Genomic DNA, 16,268 nt, shown 5'->3' on the forward strand with positions numbered 1-16,268 from the left:
AGCAAGTCTGGTCTTGAGCTAATTTTACGATCCATTGTCAGATATGACAGTTTCATCACGCCACACATCATGACTAATAAGTAGACCCGGTGACAGTGAGCATCGAGTCAGGTGTTGTAATCCCATTGGCAGATCGATTCCCACAACGCTCTCACCGCTGTACACTTCCACGGCTGCGCTAATTGGGCTAAGTGACGTTTGAAGTCATCTGCATTGATTTTACTTGAATTAAACAGAAGATGTCTGTTTGTTCATTCAATAGAGGAGCTGCTCTCGGCTGTTCTCTAGGCATGTATTCAGCACTCGTTTTTGCTGAGAGAAGATCATTTTATTGTTTGCATTCAGTCAACAAATCAAAAATGTAAGGACTTCATGTTAACAAATGATGCAGCAATGTTTTGGTTAAACAAAAAAGTTTTTATTGCTTAACTAACTAAATAAAATGTGTTAGTATTGTACAAGTATATGACTTTGTACATGGACATTGATTATTTTAATGGCTTTATGTGTGTATCATAACAAAATGTTTAAATAGAGTAATATAATATATGCATGCATTACAGCTTAGACTTATAATGCAAAAATGCAATTGGGTGACAAACGGCTGAATATTAAAGTAAGCCAAATTCTAGGCTGTCCTTGGCCAGTTGAGCACACGAGAGCATATGCTTTAAATTGAATGAATCAGCTGGTTATATTCTGAGTCTGTTGTTGATTTCTGTGAGCCACCTTGTGCTGAAAACTCTGCATAGGACTAGCATGCTAACTTCTCTCTTTGAGCCAATCTGAAATAAAGCAAGCATGAATAATTCAGCACCCCACAATGCTTTCTATGCGAGTAGAAGTGCTTCTTGCGGTTTATTGTAACAGTCAATTTCACCCCACTGCCTGAACTCAAATCGCACGCCACGAGCGAAAGCTCTGCTCCATTCCCGCTCCCAAAAGATGGATTTGCAGAAAGGCTGTTCAGGTTCATTAATGAATCTTATATTCCTACCAACTATTTATCTGAAATCAGAGCCTGACTGTATTCCAAACATGGCAATATGTTTAAGTGTAAATAAAACGTTTTGCAGTGCTAGGATGCAGCAAACACATTTTATTTATTATTATTATTATTATTATTATTTTGTTTTATATTTTATTTTATTATTTAAAAAAAATGCAACTGTAAAATTGTTCTGACCATTTTTTTTATTTATATTTTTACTCAAAAATTGCTAATAAATTACACAATTTATTAGAAAGAAACAGCAACACATTGACTTAAACATGAAATTCTGAAGGGGAAAAAAATATACTATTATTTTTTTACTCCTTACATTTATAAAGATTCAGTAAAATTTTGTTGTGTTTTTTTTATATACTTGCTCTATAGCTTTTGGTATATCATGTTAAGCTAAATGCAAATGAGAAATCTTTGGCAACAAGATTAAATAAAATAAGTTTTACTTTTTCTTATTTTTATTTTTTTAATTCAGTTTTGTAAATTTTATTTCAAGCAAATCTTTTCTCTCTTAATTTCGTTATTTCTTTCTTATTATTAGTTAACTATAATAACCCTGAGTACAAGTATTTTTTTGGTTCCCTGAGGCAGAACACTGCAAGTAAATGAAAAAGAAGGGTCTGTCTAGCTTTCATACTACGCTTAACCCTGGTTTAACATTTCCAGTCTTGAAAGTTCAGTTAATAACAATCATCTGATGATGACTATTACAGTATATAACAGTAAAATAGTTGTGGAAAGGTTCTCTGAATGTCATCGACCTTAAAGGGTGGTTCTGTTGAGATCACATTTAATGCAGCTCACACGCCGACAGACATTTTTCACCTCGCTGATCAAATATTTCTGAACAAAAAACATAAAGCAGAAATAGGTTACTCCCCAAGGTGATTGCTCAATATCCACCTTATGAGCACGTTAACTTATATATTATTAAGAGGTAATAAAAGGTCCAAATAAAACCAGACACTGCGATATATTTATATAGAGCAGGGGACACTCAAATTGAGTCTGTGAACCTCAAGGTCACCGCAATATTCTTCTGGACGGGCCCGAGGAGAAGACGCTCGAGCACCAAATGATGCATGAACAGATGAATCTTCTGAAATGTCAAGCTGATCAATTAGGGAGGTGATAATTGCTTGAATGTGTTAATAAAGCCTTCATTTAATGCCAATACATTCTTAAATCATCTCCTAAGCCATCATTTGGAGGTTTTACTCAATATGATCATCACCGTTTTGTAAGATATAAACTGTCAGCTTGTTTGGATAAGTCCACTCATAACAGGGTAGAATATAAGGAAGCCTCCTGGATTTTTAGCGCAAACATTTAGTGTTCCAGTTGTTGAGAGGTGTTACACAGGATAAGAGTCAGAGGCTCCTGTCATGGCCTGCAAATCTGCTGAAACTGTATTTTTTAAATACTTACATTTTTAAATACCAATCACAATGCACTGGATAACTGGCCAATCGTAGCACACCTTATGATGAGCTTTGTAAAAATCAACTTGTTTCAGAGAGCCTGGGCATAGAGGGGAAACGATAATGTACAGTATGTGGAAAATAATGTGTTTTTTGAACTTTAAACCACAAACTCATTACACCAAATTGCACGCATTACACTAAATACACAAGATAATGTTCTTTTTAGCAACATCATAAGACCCCTTTAACTAGCAAAAACTGTTTTTCACATTGATAATAATAAAAGCCATTATAAGTAATGATCATCAAATCATATTATAATGATTTATGAAGGATTATGTGACAGGGAAGACAAGAGTAATGATGCTAAAAATGCAGCTTTGATCACAGGAATAAATTATATTCTACAATATATTCAAATAGAAAACCGTAATTTTTTAATTGTAATAATATTTCAGAAATGCAGTCTTTATCTTCTTTCAAAAACATAAAAAAGCTTATTATTCCAAACTTTTGACCAGTAGTGCACATTAAGGGAATCATTACGGCATTGTATAAAGTATATACATTATATAAAAAAGCAAAAACTATTTTCCCTTTATATACACCCCCACATCAAAGTGGTTATAGGTCAATAGATACCGAGGCAATTTGCATTGGGAGAATTCAAAATGAGCCTGAAGTATTGAAAGTCCTGCTTTACATTTAGAAGGCGTTTACTATCGCGTTTACTATTGAACAAGCATTCACATGAGCTTCTCTGTGTATCTGAGCTGAAAAAGAATTGATGACACCATTATTTATGTCTCCACCTATTCAAGAAAATGAAGCTGTATTTGCCTGACTTGAAATGGCTGTTCGAGAGTGTTACTGAATATGATCTGAGTGAACTGACTGGATATTTAGTGCAGACACCTGTGGCTATGAGGCCATCTTATGATGAAATAGTGCAATTCAATTTTAAACACTTTAAAACATTATATTGGCAATTAATCATTGTTAATATTTCATTTTTGCTTGAACAAAGAAGGTGCATTTGTATCATTTTTTTTATTTAAAATGTCAAAAAGTAGACTTAATACTACTACTACTACTACTACTACTACTACTACTACTACTAATAATAATAATACATTTGCATTAATGACAAAATAGGTGTAAAAAATAAATTATTTGAGTAATATAAGTACACATACAGTTAAAGGGGTCATATGATGCAATTTTTTTTTTTTTCCTTTCTATTTGGAGTGTTACAAGCTCTTGGTGCATAAAAAAGATCTGTAAAGTTGCAAAGACTAAACTCTCAAACCCAAAGAGATATTGTTAGTAAAAGTTAAGAGTCGCCCAAGCCCTCCTGTAACGTCTCGTTTAAACACGCCCCCACATTTCTATGACACGGTTTTGGTAGATTTGCATAACGCAGCCCAAATGTTCATGCAAAGAAAGAAGGCGCAACCTTTGATTCTTGCTGTTTCCACCAGCGCCATGTTTTGGAGACACTGTTTCGTTGTGAAAGTGAAATTACTTTGTTTGGCCTCCCAAAAGAGGACACAACCAGAAATCAGTAGTTAAGTTTTATTTTTAATGCCATCTGTTCTGACTCACAGTCTGTAAGAACATTTTCATATGTAAAGGATTTGCCACTGATGATTTAAACGCGAGTTCTGAGCAGGGTAGCAGCGAGGGGGGCGCGAGGACTGTAATTGAGCACGGCTGGTTGTTTGTTGTTTCTACGATCACAAATGCAGATGTGGTTTTATGTTTACGTGGCATGGTGCAACACAAGGTGTAAAAACACAGTATAAGTTATTATAATCATATATAACGAACCATAAACTGCATATACACATTTCATTACACCAAATACACAAAATAATGTTCTTTTAGAAACATCATATGACCACTTTAAAGGATGAGGGTGATCAAACAGACAGATAATGGATGATTAAATGTTTGACGATTATGTGCGTATTACTACCTGAATGGAAGGAAACTAGTCACAATAATCCCACAGTTTCCACTACTTGTATATATAGTCATAATTTTAGTGTATAATTCACATGAACTGTTTTGTTGATTCCTTCTTGACACATAATCGTTATCAAGTAACACACCAGTAAACACAGGTGCTCTGTAGACAGTCGTGTGATATTGTGTCAGGGCCTGCAGTGCTTACTGCATTCAGATGTCACACTGTGTCATTTTAATAGCATGTCTGACACATCAAAGGAAACAAGCAGGTGGATTTGTTAAACAACATGACAGCATGTTTAGACCATTATATTTACATCCCAAAATGACCGTGCTGCAGATATGTAAATGTACCATCAACCAACCTCAGCTACACTCAAACAGACACATTTGCTGTATGTGCCGTGGGCTACAGGCATGCTTATACTGTAGTTGAGCTCATCTGACTGATGGATGACATGACTTTGTCATATGATTCTCTTATGGAATATGAAATATCTTTTGTTTAAAGCATTGGTTTCCAATCTGTAGGGTTGAAGCTGAAATCTGCGGAGAGCTGGACTGGCCACACATGGTTTAAAGTCAACATGAAGAAGTTTATTATTTCTATTAAATCATGTTTTCCACAGGATTTTGTGAGACTCTGGGGTTGACCTTGGCACACTTTAACATTTTAAAGTTAAATGCATTTTAGAGTTAAATGCACCAACCTGGTGCACGTTCACTATTAAGAGCTCCAACCCAGTTTTGGTGTCCAAATTGAACAGAACAAAAAGTCTTTGCATTCACTTGTACTGGACAATTATAATATTATCTTTATTTCTTCACTAGCAAGAGGTAAACACTCCAGGTTTTATTTTGGCAGAAAATTGTGATAGACTACATATTTATTTAATTAAATCACAGCCTTTTGCGGTTTGATAAGCCATTTTGAGATATAAATTGTAATTTGATTGATAGATGTGTATGCTAGTTTTTTATGTAAATATGAGAAGTGCAATTTGAATGTACTGTGGCTTGCAAATGAATGAGAAACCCTGCCATTAGTTGGTGCATGGCATCCTTTAAGAATTTTTTATACTTAGGTAAAAACTTGCTCAGTCTATGAAATGTGTGTGTTTGTATATATATATATTTTTTTATTTTATTTTATTTATTTTTTTTATTTTTTTTTTTGACTGATGTTCCCCAAGCCAAACACGTTAGTTAAAGTTAAGTTATTACAGTGAACTAATAGTCAAATGGCTCTTTATTCATTGTTTTAGTCTACTGATGTAGGTCAGGCAGACTTTCTGAACTCTTGTTGGAAATCATGTTTCACTTCAAAATTTGACACATAGCGCAAGTAAACGGGATAGTGTATGGCTTTGCATCATGACTTTAAAAGACACTGAAAGATTTGAAAGATATAACATGGGAATTGTTTTGACTGTATGCATCAAACTCTGAAGGCTGTCTAGATAATAGTATTGACACAGTGTTTGTGGTTAAAATCAATCATTGTCCGTAAAAGTCAATACTTTTCACCATCACTCTTAACAGGTTTCACACACAATGGATTCTAAGTATCAATATGTGGTTTATGTGGATATGCGTTTGCCCTCTGCTGTATGAGCACATGTCTTTCTCTCTTTCTCACCTTAGATGAGTTTAAGTCGTTTCTTAAACGCCTGCCCCCGACACACTTTCTGCCTGTGAGCAGCGTGCACCTGCTGTGGGGGAGCGACTGGGACCTTCAGAACCGCTATCGGCTCTTGCAGAGTTCACTGGAGGCCCAGAGACTGAAGATCCAGCGCACGGCCCGGAAACTCTTCGGTCTGAGCATTCGCTGTCACCACAACCCCAACCACCAGATGCCCAGAGAGAGGTGAGACCTAAAGTTCATTTGCAGAATAATACAGCAGGAAAATAGGATTGTATTGCAAGAACTGACCTCAGTAGATATGAACGAAACACTCTTAAAAAAAAAAAAAAACATTATTATATTTTTATGACATAGAATATAATTCTATGCGGAGCTAAACTCTCGAGATGAGACTTGTGACGAATAAAATATGTTACTGCATAAATACACAATTGTGATCGAGAATAAGAAGCTGACATCTGATTTCTTCAAGCGGTCAGATTAGATAAGAATCCACATCGGATCAAGTTGTTTCAAACACTCGCTGCTGACTGAAAGTAAGTTTAAGTAAGTAAGAAACTCCACCAATGTTCATAACCACTCCTCTAGCCCCAGCTGGCCCGCTTTGGCCCAAGGTTTTTTGCCAATTTTGCCATACTTCCTGTCTGCCATTTTGATTCAAATTCACTTTTTCGAACTCCTGCTAGACCGTCCGATTTTCACCAAATTGAACTCGGATCATCTTCAGACCAAGCTAGCAAAAATATTTTGTGTTGATATATGATGATGTTTTCAGTTAGCGCATCAACAAATTTGCTGGAAAGGTGTCAAACTGCATTTGTGGCTGTATCTCTGCAAAGCTCTGACATATTTACACCAAACTTCCTCACACTGACCAGGCCACATCATTTCAGTAACAGTGCCATCTATTGGTCAAGAGTAATAAACCCTTAATTAACCATTAGTTATGAAATTTCCAAAAATGCTAATAATTTTGATTGCAATAGCTTATTATTATCAAACTAATACATACCAATTATACCACTGTCGGCCAAACTTCCTGTCCGCCATTTTGTTTTTATGTTGAAAACCTACTTTTTCGAACTCCTCGACCGATCATCATCAGATGGTGCTGACAAAAAGTTATGGATTCTGTGTTGATAGACAAAACTATTTTTGTATAGGACCACAACAAATTTGAGGCATAATGCCAGATTATGTCTGAGGAAAAATATCTGAAAAGCTTTGGCATATTGACACCAAACATTTTAACCTCACACGGAACACACCACATCGATTTGATAACAGTGCCACCTATTGGTCAAAAGTTATAAGCCATTAAATCATATTTCAAGAAGTTGTGTTCATAATGTATCTGTCATTTCCACTACAATCCATCTAAAACAGCTTTACTTACTCATTGTTGCAGTTGGTATAATGTTACATGTCATGATTAGCTCATCATTTTGCCTCTGCTGTGCTTGACCCCATTATTGCTGCTTGCAGATATATTTATTATTATCATCATTATTATTATTTGACTGTTCACTACAACCTTAACATTATTAAGATATCTAGCTAATGATATAACTTTATCTAATTGAGATTCTAAAACTGTTTTTTTTGTTGTTGTTGTTTTTTCAGTGATTTACCAAAACTCAACATTAGATTACTAACCAAAATAGTATGTAGGTTCTGGCAAAATATATATATTTAATATCTTTAATTTCTTTAAAAATGCAATACACAAACAGAAGAAAGACCGAGAGCGCTATCTTTTAACAATTGGTTGTGTAGCTCTAGTAACCTCCACTGGTCTGTGAAAAGTTAACCCATTTAACATTTGAGTGATTTTTCAAATTGCTCGATGTTTCTTCAGGACTGCATGTAGTGTAGTACTTCACTGGGAATTTGACTATTAAACAGTTTTATTAAAATTAATCTATGAATAGTTCTGACATGTCCAGGAAATAAATAAATAAATATTGGCAATTTTCTGCCAGGACATTATCTGTTTCTTTCTGACTGGGCTGGAATTAAAAAGTGCAATGGTCTATTAAAAAAGTCTCAGAAGCACTGCCTGAAACATAGACAAATAAAGTTTTCTGTCCACTAGGAAACTTGACTTATCAAGCAGAGAATAATATGCACACTCAGGAAATGCAAATAATTCTTACAAAAAAAAAAAAAAAGAAACACTGTTCATACAGCGGAGGAGAGCATCAACTGTCACTAATGTGGAAGTAGCTCACCCACGCTCCAGTGGCAGCTTTGACAAGGTCTGTGCTGAAGCGTTATCAAAGCCGAGCAGAGCAGAGTCAGAGCTCTGTGGGGCTCACATCAAGGACGTTTAATGGCAATAGCACAGAGAGAGAGAGAGAGAGAGAGAGAGAGAGAGGTTGGGGGTGGCAAATACAATTCTAGGTAAGCACGGGGATGTTATCGGTTCCGTGTTGTGAAAAGTTGCTTGTGATTTTCAGGGCTAATTCGCTAAACACTGGACTTGACAGTTTAGTGTTGTTCTGCTGAGGATGAGAGAGTCTATTTCTGTTTATGTGCAACTTACTAGATTCATACTTCAAAGAGCAGCTAGTTTAACTGATAACAGTGCAAAGAATTAGCATCGCATTTGAATAAACTAAGCAGCAGGGCTAACGATTCGTCACGTTAAACAATCTCTGGGGGAAAGCATAGAGTTTGAACACAAGTGCCCATGGTTAAACACCTCAGCTTCAGTTAACACATCACATAGAAACATACTTGTGCAGTTCAACGGAAGATGATTAATGCATGCATTACTATGGTAGTATCAAATATCAGTGCTCAAGTATACTTAAAAAGGTCTATTCAGCTAACCAAGTATTGTTAAGGTCCTTATTGGTTTCTGTCTTCATTTCAGCCTGCAAAGCAACAAAATGTGATGCAACATGACATACAGGAAGAAAATATTATGCTAAATTGTGTGCACGGTTTACTAATGTGTTCCCTCAAGGTACTAAAACGTGCACACAATTACTATTGCATTCCCTCGATTAACTATTCCGTTCAATTTATTAGATTTATAAATTGTGCGCATGTTTTATGAATTTGTTCCCTCGATTTGCGAGGGAACGCAATAGTAAGTATGTGCACGTTTTAGTACATTGAGCGAACGAATTAGTAAATCGTACACAATTTTTTTTTTTTTTTTTTTTTATTGCATGGAATGTTCGGGGCTCCGTATGCAACCTATACAATATAAATATTATTAAAAGTTTAACATATATTTTTAACATATTTATTTATTATAATTTTTTATGACACACACACACACACATACATACATATATACATACACTGGGTATAGAAAATAATCACCCCCCTTTAAAATTATAAAAACACATTCCATTATTACCACCTCCATTTGGTGTTGAGGCCAAATAATTAAATTTTAGTCTCATGTGGCATCAGAATCTTTAAAGTGTGTTGTGACTGCATATGGCCTTTTTTTAAAGGGTGGCTTTTTTTCTTGAACCCCTCCCATACAAGCCACATTTGTGGATAATTTGTGATATTGTGGCATATTCTGTGTATGAAGCTATTATTCTGTCTTTACTAATGCAAACGTTTCTAGTAGTGATCATTACAAACTTTCAGCTGTAAATAAACTTTAACATGTCAAAATTTTGCATCTGTAACTGTAGGCTGAAAACTTGTTGGGAAGGTTGTTACTGTTATTTATGCCAACCGCGGCTTTCTGAAAGACACGTCGTTATATTCCACACATCTGTATGACAACCCACGAAACATATGCATTCAAAATATGAAACCTGTGACGAGTTCTGAAAATAGGTGATATTGCTGCACTACAGATGACAAAAATTAGAGGCATTTTAAAGTAATATACAAATAAAAATGTCTTACGATAACCAAAATGTACAGTTCTTCCATCAAGGAAGATCATTAGCATAGCTTGTCATAATTATAGACAAATCATTTAATGAAGGCCACTTATCCAATCAGATTTTAGAGCTGAAAGTGTTTGTTTTATAAGTGTCTGAGCTCAGATCAGCACTAAATAGAAGCACATATTGTATGAGCATTGTTGTTGTGTTAGCTGTGCTGTCACCAAGGATGTCTGTTCCGTCTCCACTGACCTGCTCTTTGGCCCGAAGGCCCTGATGAAGAAAGATGGCTACTCGCTTGAGGAAGAGTTTCCTGCTGACACCGAGCCGCTTCCCGTTGCTCATTATTAGCAGCAAACTGCCTACATCCGCCCCATAGACTCCAGAGATAGAAGTTAACTAACTCCATTCTGCAGACACACTGCTTCCAGTTTGATGGCACACCAATTATCTAGAGGAAGAAAACTTCATTTGGCTCCAAACTTATTTGTGATAACTGCCAAGTTTCCCTCGGAAGTTCTTACTTAGGAGTTCGGAAGTCATAACTGTGATACTTAATGTGCATTTCGGTGACCGGTTTCTCTCTTTCTTTGTCAAACACATTTTTTTTTTTCAGTGGAGCATAAAAATGAAGAGCAGATGATGTGTGCTTTGTTAAGAATTGATCTGGATATATTATTCTCATGCAACCTAAAAGCTTGTCTCCTCAAAATTCAGAGTACCTGGTATCTTCTGGTGAGCTTCTTTACTTATTGGTTTCAATGCGTTTTATTTAGTTATCATCAATACAGAAAAATAAATAACTGAACACATTCAATTGGAAGTTTATATATATATATATATATATATATATATATATATATATATATATATATATATATATATATATATATATATATATATATATTCTCGCATAGACAAAACATAAAAAGGGCCCCACAGGTGAAATGGTTGAAAAAAGAGTGGAAAGTAGATTACGCTGCTGTTTCTATATTAAGGGAAAATCCATATATGCACCATGACAGTGAGATATTCCCTCTCGTCCATTCTTGATGCAATAGTGCCAACGCACAAGGTCTATCCGTAGAACAGGGCAGAGGATCCAGAGCACAGCTTTAACCTCGTCTTTGCTCAATTATCAGCCTTTTGCAAATTGTGCAGTTTCTACTTTTAGGGAAGCGTCTTAAAGTCAGCTGCTGTTTATTCCTGGCTGGGAAAAAGCTGATGCAAGTTTTACATGAATATTTTGGTATTATTGTTTCTTTGCCCTGAGTAGAGTCCAAAATCACGTATCCTTAAAAATGTCCCGTTGGCTACAATTCCTAATAAGAGATATTTTAAGGCGGATTGCTTGTTTGAAATCCAGCCTCCTTGTGCTCCCATGCGTCTCTCTCCATACAGTCTGAATCTGTGTGTTTGTATCAACGGTGACAGTACTAGCATCAGCTATTTACCACTGTTATAACTCTGAAAGGATGACACCCCTCTCACTCTGTTATTAAACTGTTATATCCATTTGGATTTACCACCAAATCTCACAGAACAGCACTCTTCTTTTGGGATGCATCATGAGGCAAAAACAATGTGAACTGTGCTTCAAAGGCAATATATTTCGAGCCAAGCAGCTTTGAGCAAAACACTATAGAAGTGGCGACTTGCTTTAATACCAACTGCAGTCCTTTTCTCCCCAAGCAGCGTATGTGCTTTTAATTTGAAAAAATATACGAGAGCACAAAATAACTTTAGGGTTGAAGCAAGAAATTATAAAATAATTTGTTTTCCTTAATAAAGGGACATGAGGACATATTTACAAGTTACATAATTTCATTTTTTTATTGTAAGGACCAGTTCGCAAAATTAAAATTAACAGGCTGTTTATTAGTGTGTATAAAGCACATATTAATTCCTTATTCTGCACTACTACTTACTCTCCGTATTATTACTAGTTTAAGTTTTTCAATCAAACAGATGAGGGCTACCTGGTCTCAAGGCATAAATGTACCTGGGTGCACTTTTTAGCGAGATACGAAATACGTACCAATAAGTACACATCACTGCAGTTGAATGGACAAACATTTTATGATCCTATGACAATATAAAGACTTATAAGAACATTTAGACCACTTTCAACCAGCATAACAAATATGTTTTTTAACCAAATCACCTACCCTGCCATTAAGGCAAACATTGTCATAATTCATCAACAGTGGGTCATTAGGAATCCCTTGATATCAATGCACAATATTCATTGGTTGTGAACTGCTCTGACAGTGCAAAAGTCAGACTTTTTAAGGACAGCAGACACCTTCGTTTTGTATTTTGCATGTCAATAAATTTTACACATTGTACACATCTAGTTTTAGTCACAAAAATATCATATGTTTGCTTACACTGTCAAGCCCTGTGAACTCCAAATTGCATTCATACAAATTAGACAAATCAAGCTTTGATGACAAACAGACTTGGGTCCAAAGACACCAAATGATCTTGTGTAAAACATAACTATGAATCACATATGTATGCAGATCTTTTGTTGCTGATAAATTGCTCTGACCAGAGCAAAAGCACAGCCGCCACTGCTGTGACAGATAGAGCCATGCCTCAGGGATTTCTCTGCCATTTAATTACTGGATGCATCGCAAAAGCCAGTGTGATATTCAATCACGCAACCATGCTGGCCATTTCTGTTTATGCAAAGCCCCAAAATTACGCTTACTGGTTGCTTGTAATTAATAGATATTTGTTGCTCGTTGTGAGCTTTACCTGATAAACCGTAGCTGTGATAATTTACATTCAGAGGACAGAAAACAAATCTGATTTACACCCACACAGATAGCACAGTTACATTAGTGCTTTTAACATTTGGGTTCATACATATGCTTTGTATAAATGTAAATGTTTAAATGTTGTATATATATATATATATTCCCTATATACAGGCTTCCCCCACACTCAGAATGGCTTACATCTGCAGTCTGCTCGCTCTCCTCCATTATCCATTAGAAGAGAAATTGTGGTTATATACTTCATGCAGTCTGTGCACCAGAGCGCTCTGATGCCACATTACAAACACGAGGATGTGAAAACAAGCAGCATTCTTCCCCGTCATCTCCATCTAATCCCCCAAGGCACACTCAAGTCAGCCACTTGTTTCAGAAAAACAAATAATTGTGCAAAATAAAACCAGCAAGCCACTCTGAAATCCATATTGAGAAAAGCAGTTAGAAAATATAACATATGGGAGTCAGACTACATAAAGCTTGCTTATTGCGATTGAATATGAAAAATACAATATTAAATGTCACAAATGAGTCAGCTGTGTATGGCTCAAATCGAATGAGACTAATCTTAAGCTTTTATTGGTCAAGTAATCAGGAGTGAACTGAAAATCTAATATTGCTTGGCTAGGAATATTGCTTTTTTTTTATATAGATTGAATGCCATGTGCCGTTCTATTATGAGAGATGCAGTTTACAGTTTACAGTTTTATTTCACAATTGATAGCCTATGGAAACTGCATATAGTTCACAATAAGTGACTAAAGAAGGCTTTACATTTCCATTGCACACCATGCTTCAGAAATGGTTGTATTTCAAATAGGAAAATTTGATATAATTACTTAGGGTTTGATGAATCACACTTCCACGGGACAGCCAAGTTTTTAGTTATATGTACATCATCATCATTATTATTATTATTATTATTATTAAAATATTGGTAGAGAAAACTAAATATTATATTATCATATTATTATTTAATCAATTACTATCATATTAATTGGCTTAATGTCTTTATGCATTTATCAGACACTTTAATTCAAAGCAATTGACAAAAGAGGAAAAAGGTTTAGTAAATGTTACCTTTATTAATTTGAATGCTTAATTATGCCTGTTAAATGCATTGCCCGAGCATCTGTTACTTTCACTGTTCATGTTATCATTTTGTTTCATTTTATCACATTATTGACACTATATAAAGGAAAGAGAATTTCAGCTGAGCTGAATAATGCCGATTTTGCAACAATGACGCTAGCTATTTTCATCCAAAGGTTTGAATTTTACTAATGTTTTTTATTATTTAGATTTTTTTTATGTTATATTACAAAATGTACATAACACCTACAGTATGTGAATGGTAAATAGCTAGTGTTACAAACTGAAAATAATCAATATTGAACTAATTTAAGCTGAATGATGAGACTAGTGTCTTGTGTAGAGCAGCTTAGAGAAACTTTCAGAATTGATTAACTTTTTAGCATGAATTTCACAGAGCTGCATAATTTGATTTGATGAATCTTACAGTATTAACACTCTTAATTTATTGTGTATTACTGTGAAATTGTTTTGAACATACAATAGAAATACAATACAAAACACTTTTAAGAAAATAATATACATTCATCAAGTTCTTACGTTACATGATTAAGCAACAAGGCAAATTATCCTTTGTTGATAACCACCCACCGGCCAAACAAATGCTAGCATTGCATAGCATACTTTATCCTCCACAAACTGGTTGCAAAGAGCTGCACAGCTAACTGCAGCATTGTCTTTTTTGTGTTTTCAACATCAAATGAAAGTCAGGCATATCATCTAGGAATATCCCACATCTGACTCTGTTACACTCCGGGTTCATTAACATGTCATCGTAAGCATTTTGTCTCCCAGAAATCAAAATTCAAGCATTCAGTTCTCCCATCATGAAGCATAGAAGTTCCAAAAGCTTTCAGAATGACAAGGCTAAATTCCTGCGGGGAGAGAAAAGGCTAGGTGTGCGTTGGGAAAGTTTGACAGAATACATTTCCATTTTAGCGATTAGACTGTAACAAACGTCAAGAGGCTGAGGCACTAGCTTTATGCTTTTGGATTAAAGATGCATTATTAATGGATCCTTCTAACCACCTGCTTTGACTTCACTGTTATCTGTCTTCTTTCAGATCTGTGCTACAGTGGCTGAACCGCGTGCAGTCATTCCTCTACTGCAACGAGAACGGCTTTTGGGGAACCTTCCTGGAGAGCCAGCGTACGTGCGTGTGCCACACAGGGGCCACCCTTTGCCAGCGGCCCATCCCTTGCGTGATCGGCGGCAACAACAGTTGTGCCATGTGCAGCCTGGCCAACATCTCGCAATGTGGCTCCTGCAACAAAGGCTACAAGCTGTACCGTGGACGCTGCGAGCCGCAGAACGTGGACTCGGAGCGCAGCGAGCAGTTCATCAGCTTCGAGACGGACCTCGACTTCCAGGACCTGGAGCTCAAATACCTGCTGCAGAAGATGGACTCACGGCTGCACATCCACACTACCTTCATCAGCAACGAGGTGCGCCTGGAGACCTTCTTCGACCCACGGTGGCGCAAGCGGATGTCGCTGACACTCAAGAGCAACAAGAACCGCATGGACTACCTGCACATGGTCGTAGGCCTGTCCATGAAGATCTGCCAGATGCGCAACAGTAGTGTGGACCCCATGTTCTTCATCTACGTGAACCCGTTCAGTGGAAGCCACTCGGAGGGTTGGAGCATGCCGTTCGGTGAGCACGGATATCCGCGCTGGGAGAAGGTGCGACTGCAGAACTCGCAGTGCTTTAACTGGACCCTGCTGTTGGGAAACCGCTGGAAGACCTTCTTCGAGACGGTGCACATCTACCTGCGAAGCCGTGCTAAGGTGCCCACTGTCCTGCGGAACGACACGGGCCATGGGCCAGTGGACTTATCTGACCCCAACAAGCGGCAGATCTACATCAAGATCTCTGACATCCAAGTATTCGGCTATAGCCTGCGATTCAATGCTGACCTGCTGAGGAGCGCTGTGCAGCAGGTCAATCAGTCGTACACGCAGGGGTCCCAGTTCTACTCATCCTCATCCATCATGCTCCTGCTGCTGGACATACGAGAGAGAATTAACCGTCTGGCCCCTCCAGTGGCCCCTGGGAAGCCCCAGCTGGACCTGTTCTCCTGTATGCTGAAACATCGACTCAAGCTCAACAACAGCGAGATGATTCGCGTAAATCATGCCTTGGACATGTACAATACAGAAATCTTGAAACAATCAGACCATCTGACTACCAAACTCTGCTGAAAACACAATTTAAAAGAAAAAGAAAAAAGAAAGATTCCTTTTTCATTTGATTTGAAACCTTTTTTTTTTTTTTTTTTTTTTGATGTATTAACAACTTTATAAGTGTAATTGTTAAACAGAAACTAAAAATACAGAGATAAATCATTTTAGTTCACAAAAAAAAAAAAAAAAAAAACTGTATCATATTTGTCCAAGCATGTCTGTCATTTCCTAAACAAACAAAAAAAGAGAGAAAAGATCACTATTATACTTATTAAATTCAACATTCAGTGACACAGAGGC

At 36.5% G+C, this 16,268-nt stretch overlaps 1 protein-coding gene across 1 annotated transcript in view; it reads left to right on the forward strand.

Moving 5' to 3' along the window:
- Positions 1–16,040, forward strand: part of LOC113069656 (BMP/retinoic acid-inducible neural-specific protein 1-like) — a 77,390-nt gene extending 61,350 nt beyond the window's left edge. Inside the window, exons 5-6 of the mRNA XM_026242827.1 lie at positions 6,046–6,268; positions 14,846–16,040. Of these exons, the coding sequence (XP_026098612.1) occupies positions 6,046–6,268; positions 14,846–15,986 (1,364 nt within the window). The 3' untranslated portion in view covers positions 15,987–16,040. The remainder of the gene's footprint in view (positions 1–6,045; positions 6,269–14,845) is intronic.
- The last annotated feature ends 228 nt before the right edge of the window (positions 16,041–16,268 follow it).

Source organism: Carassius auratus, chromosome 5, assembly GCF_003368295.1.
Source record: "Carassius auratus strain Wakin chromosome 5, ASM336829v1, whole genome shotgun sequence".
NCBI lineage: Eukaryota > Metazoa > Chordata > Actinopteri > Cypriniformes > Cyprinidae > Carassius > Carassius auratus.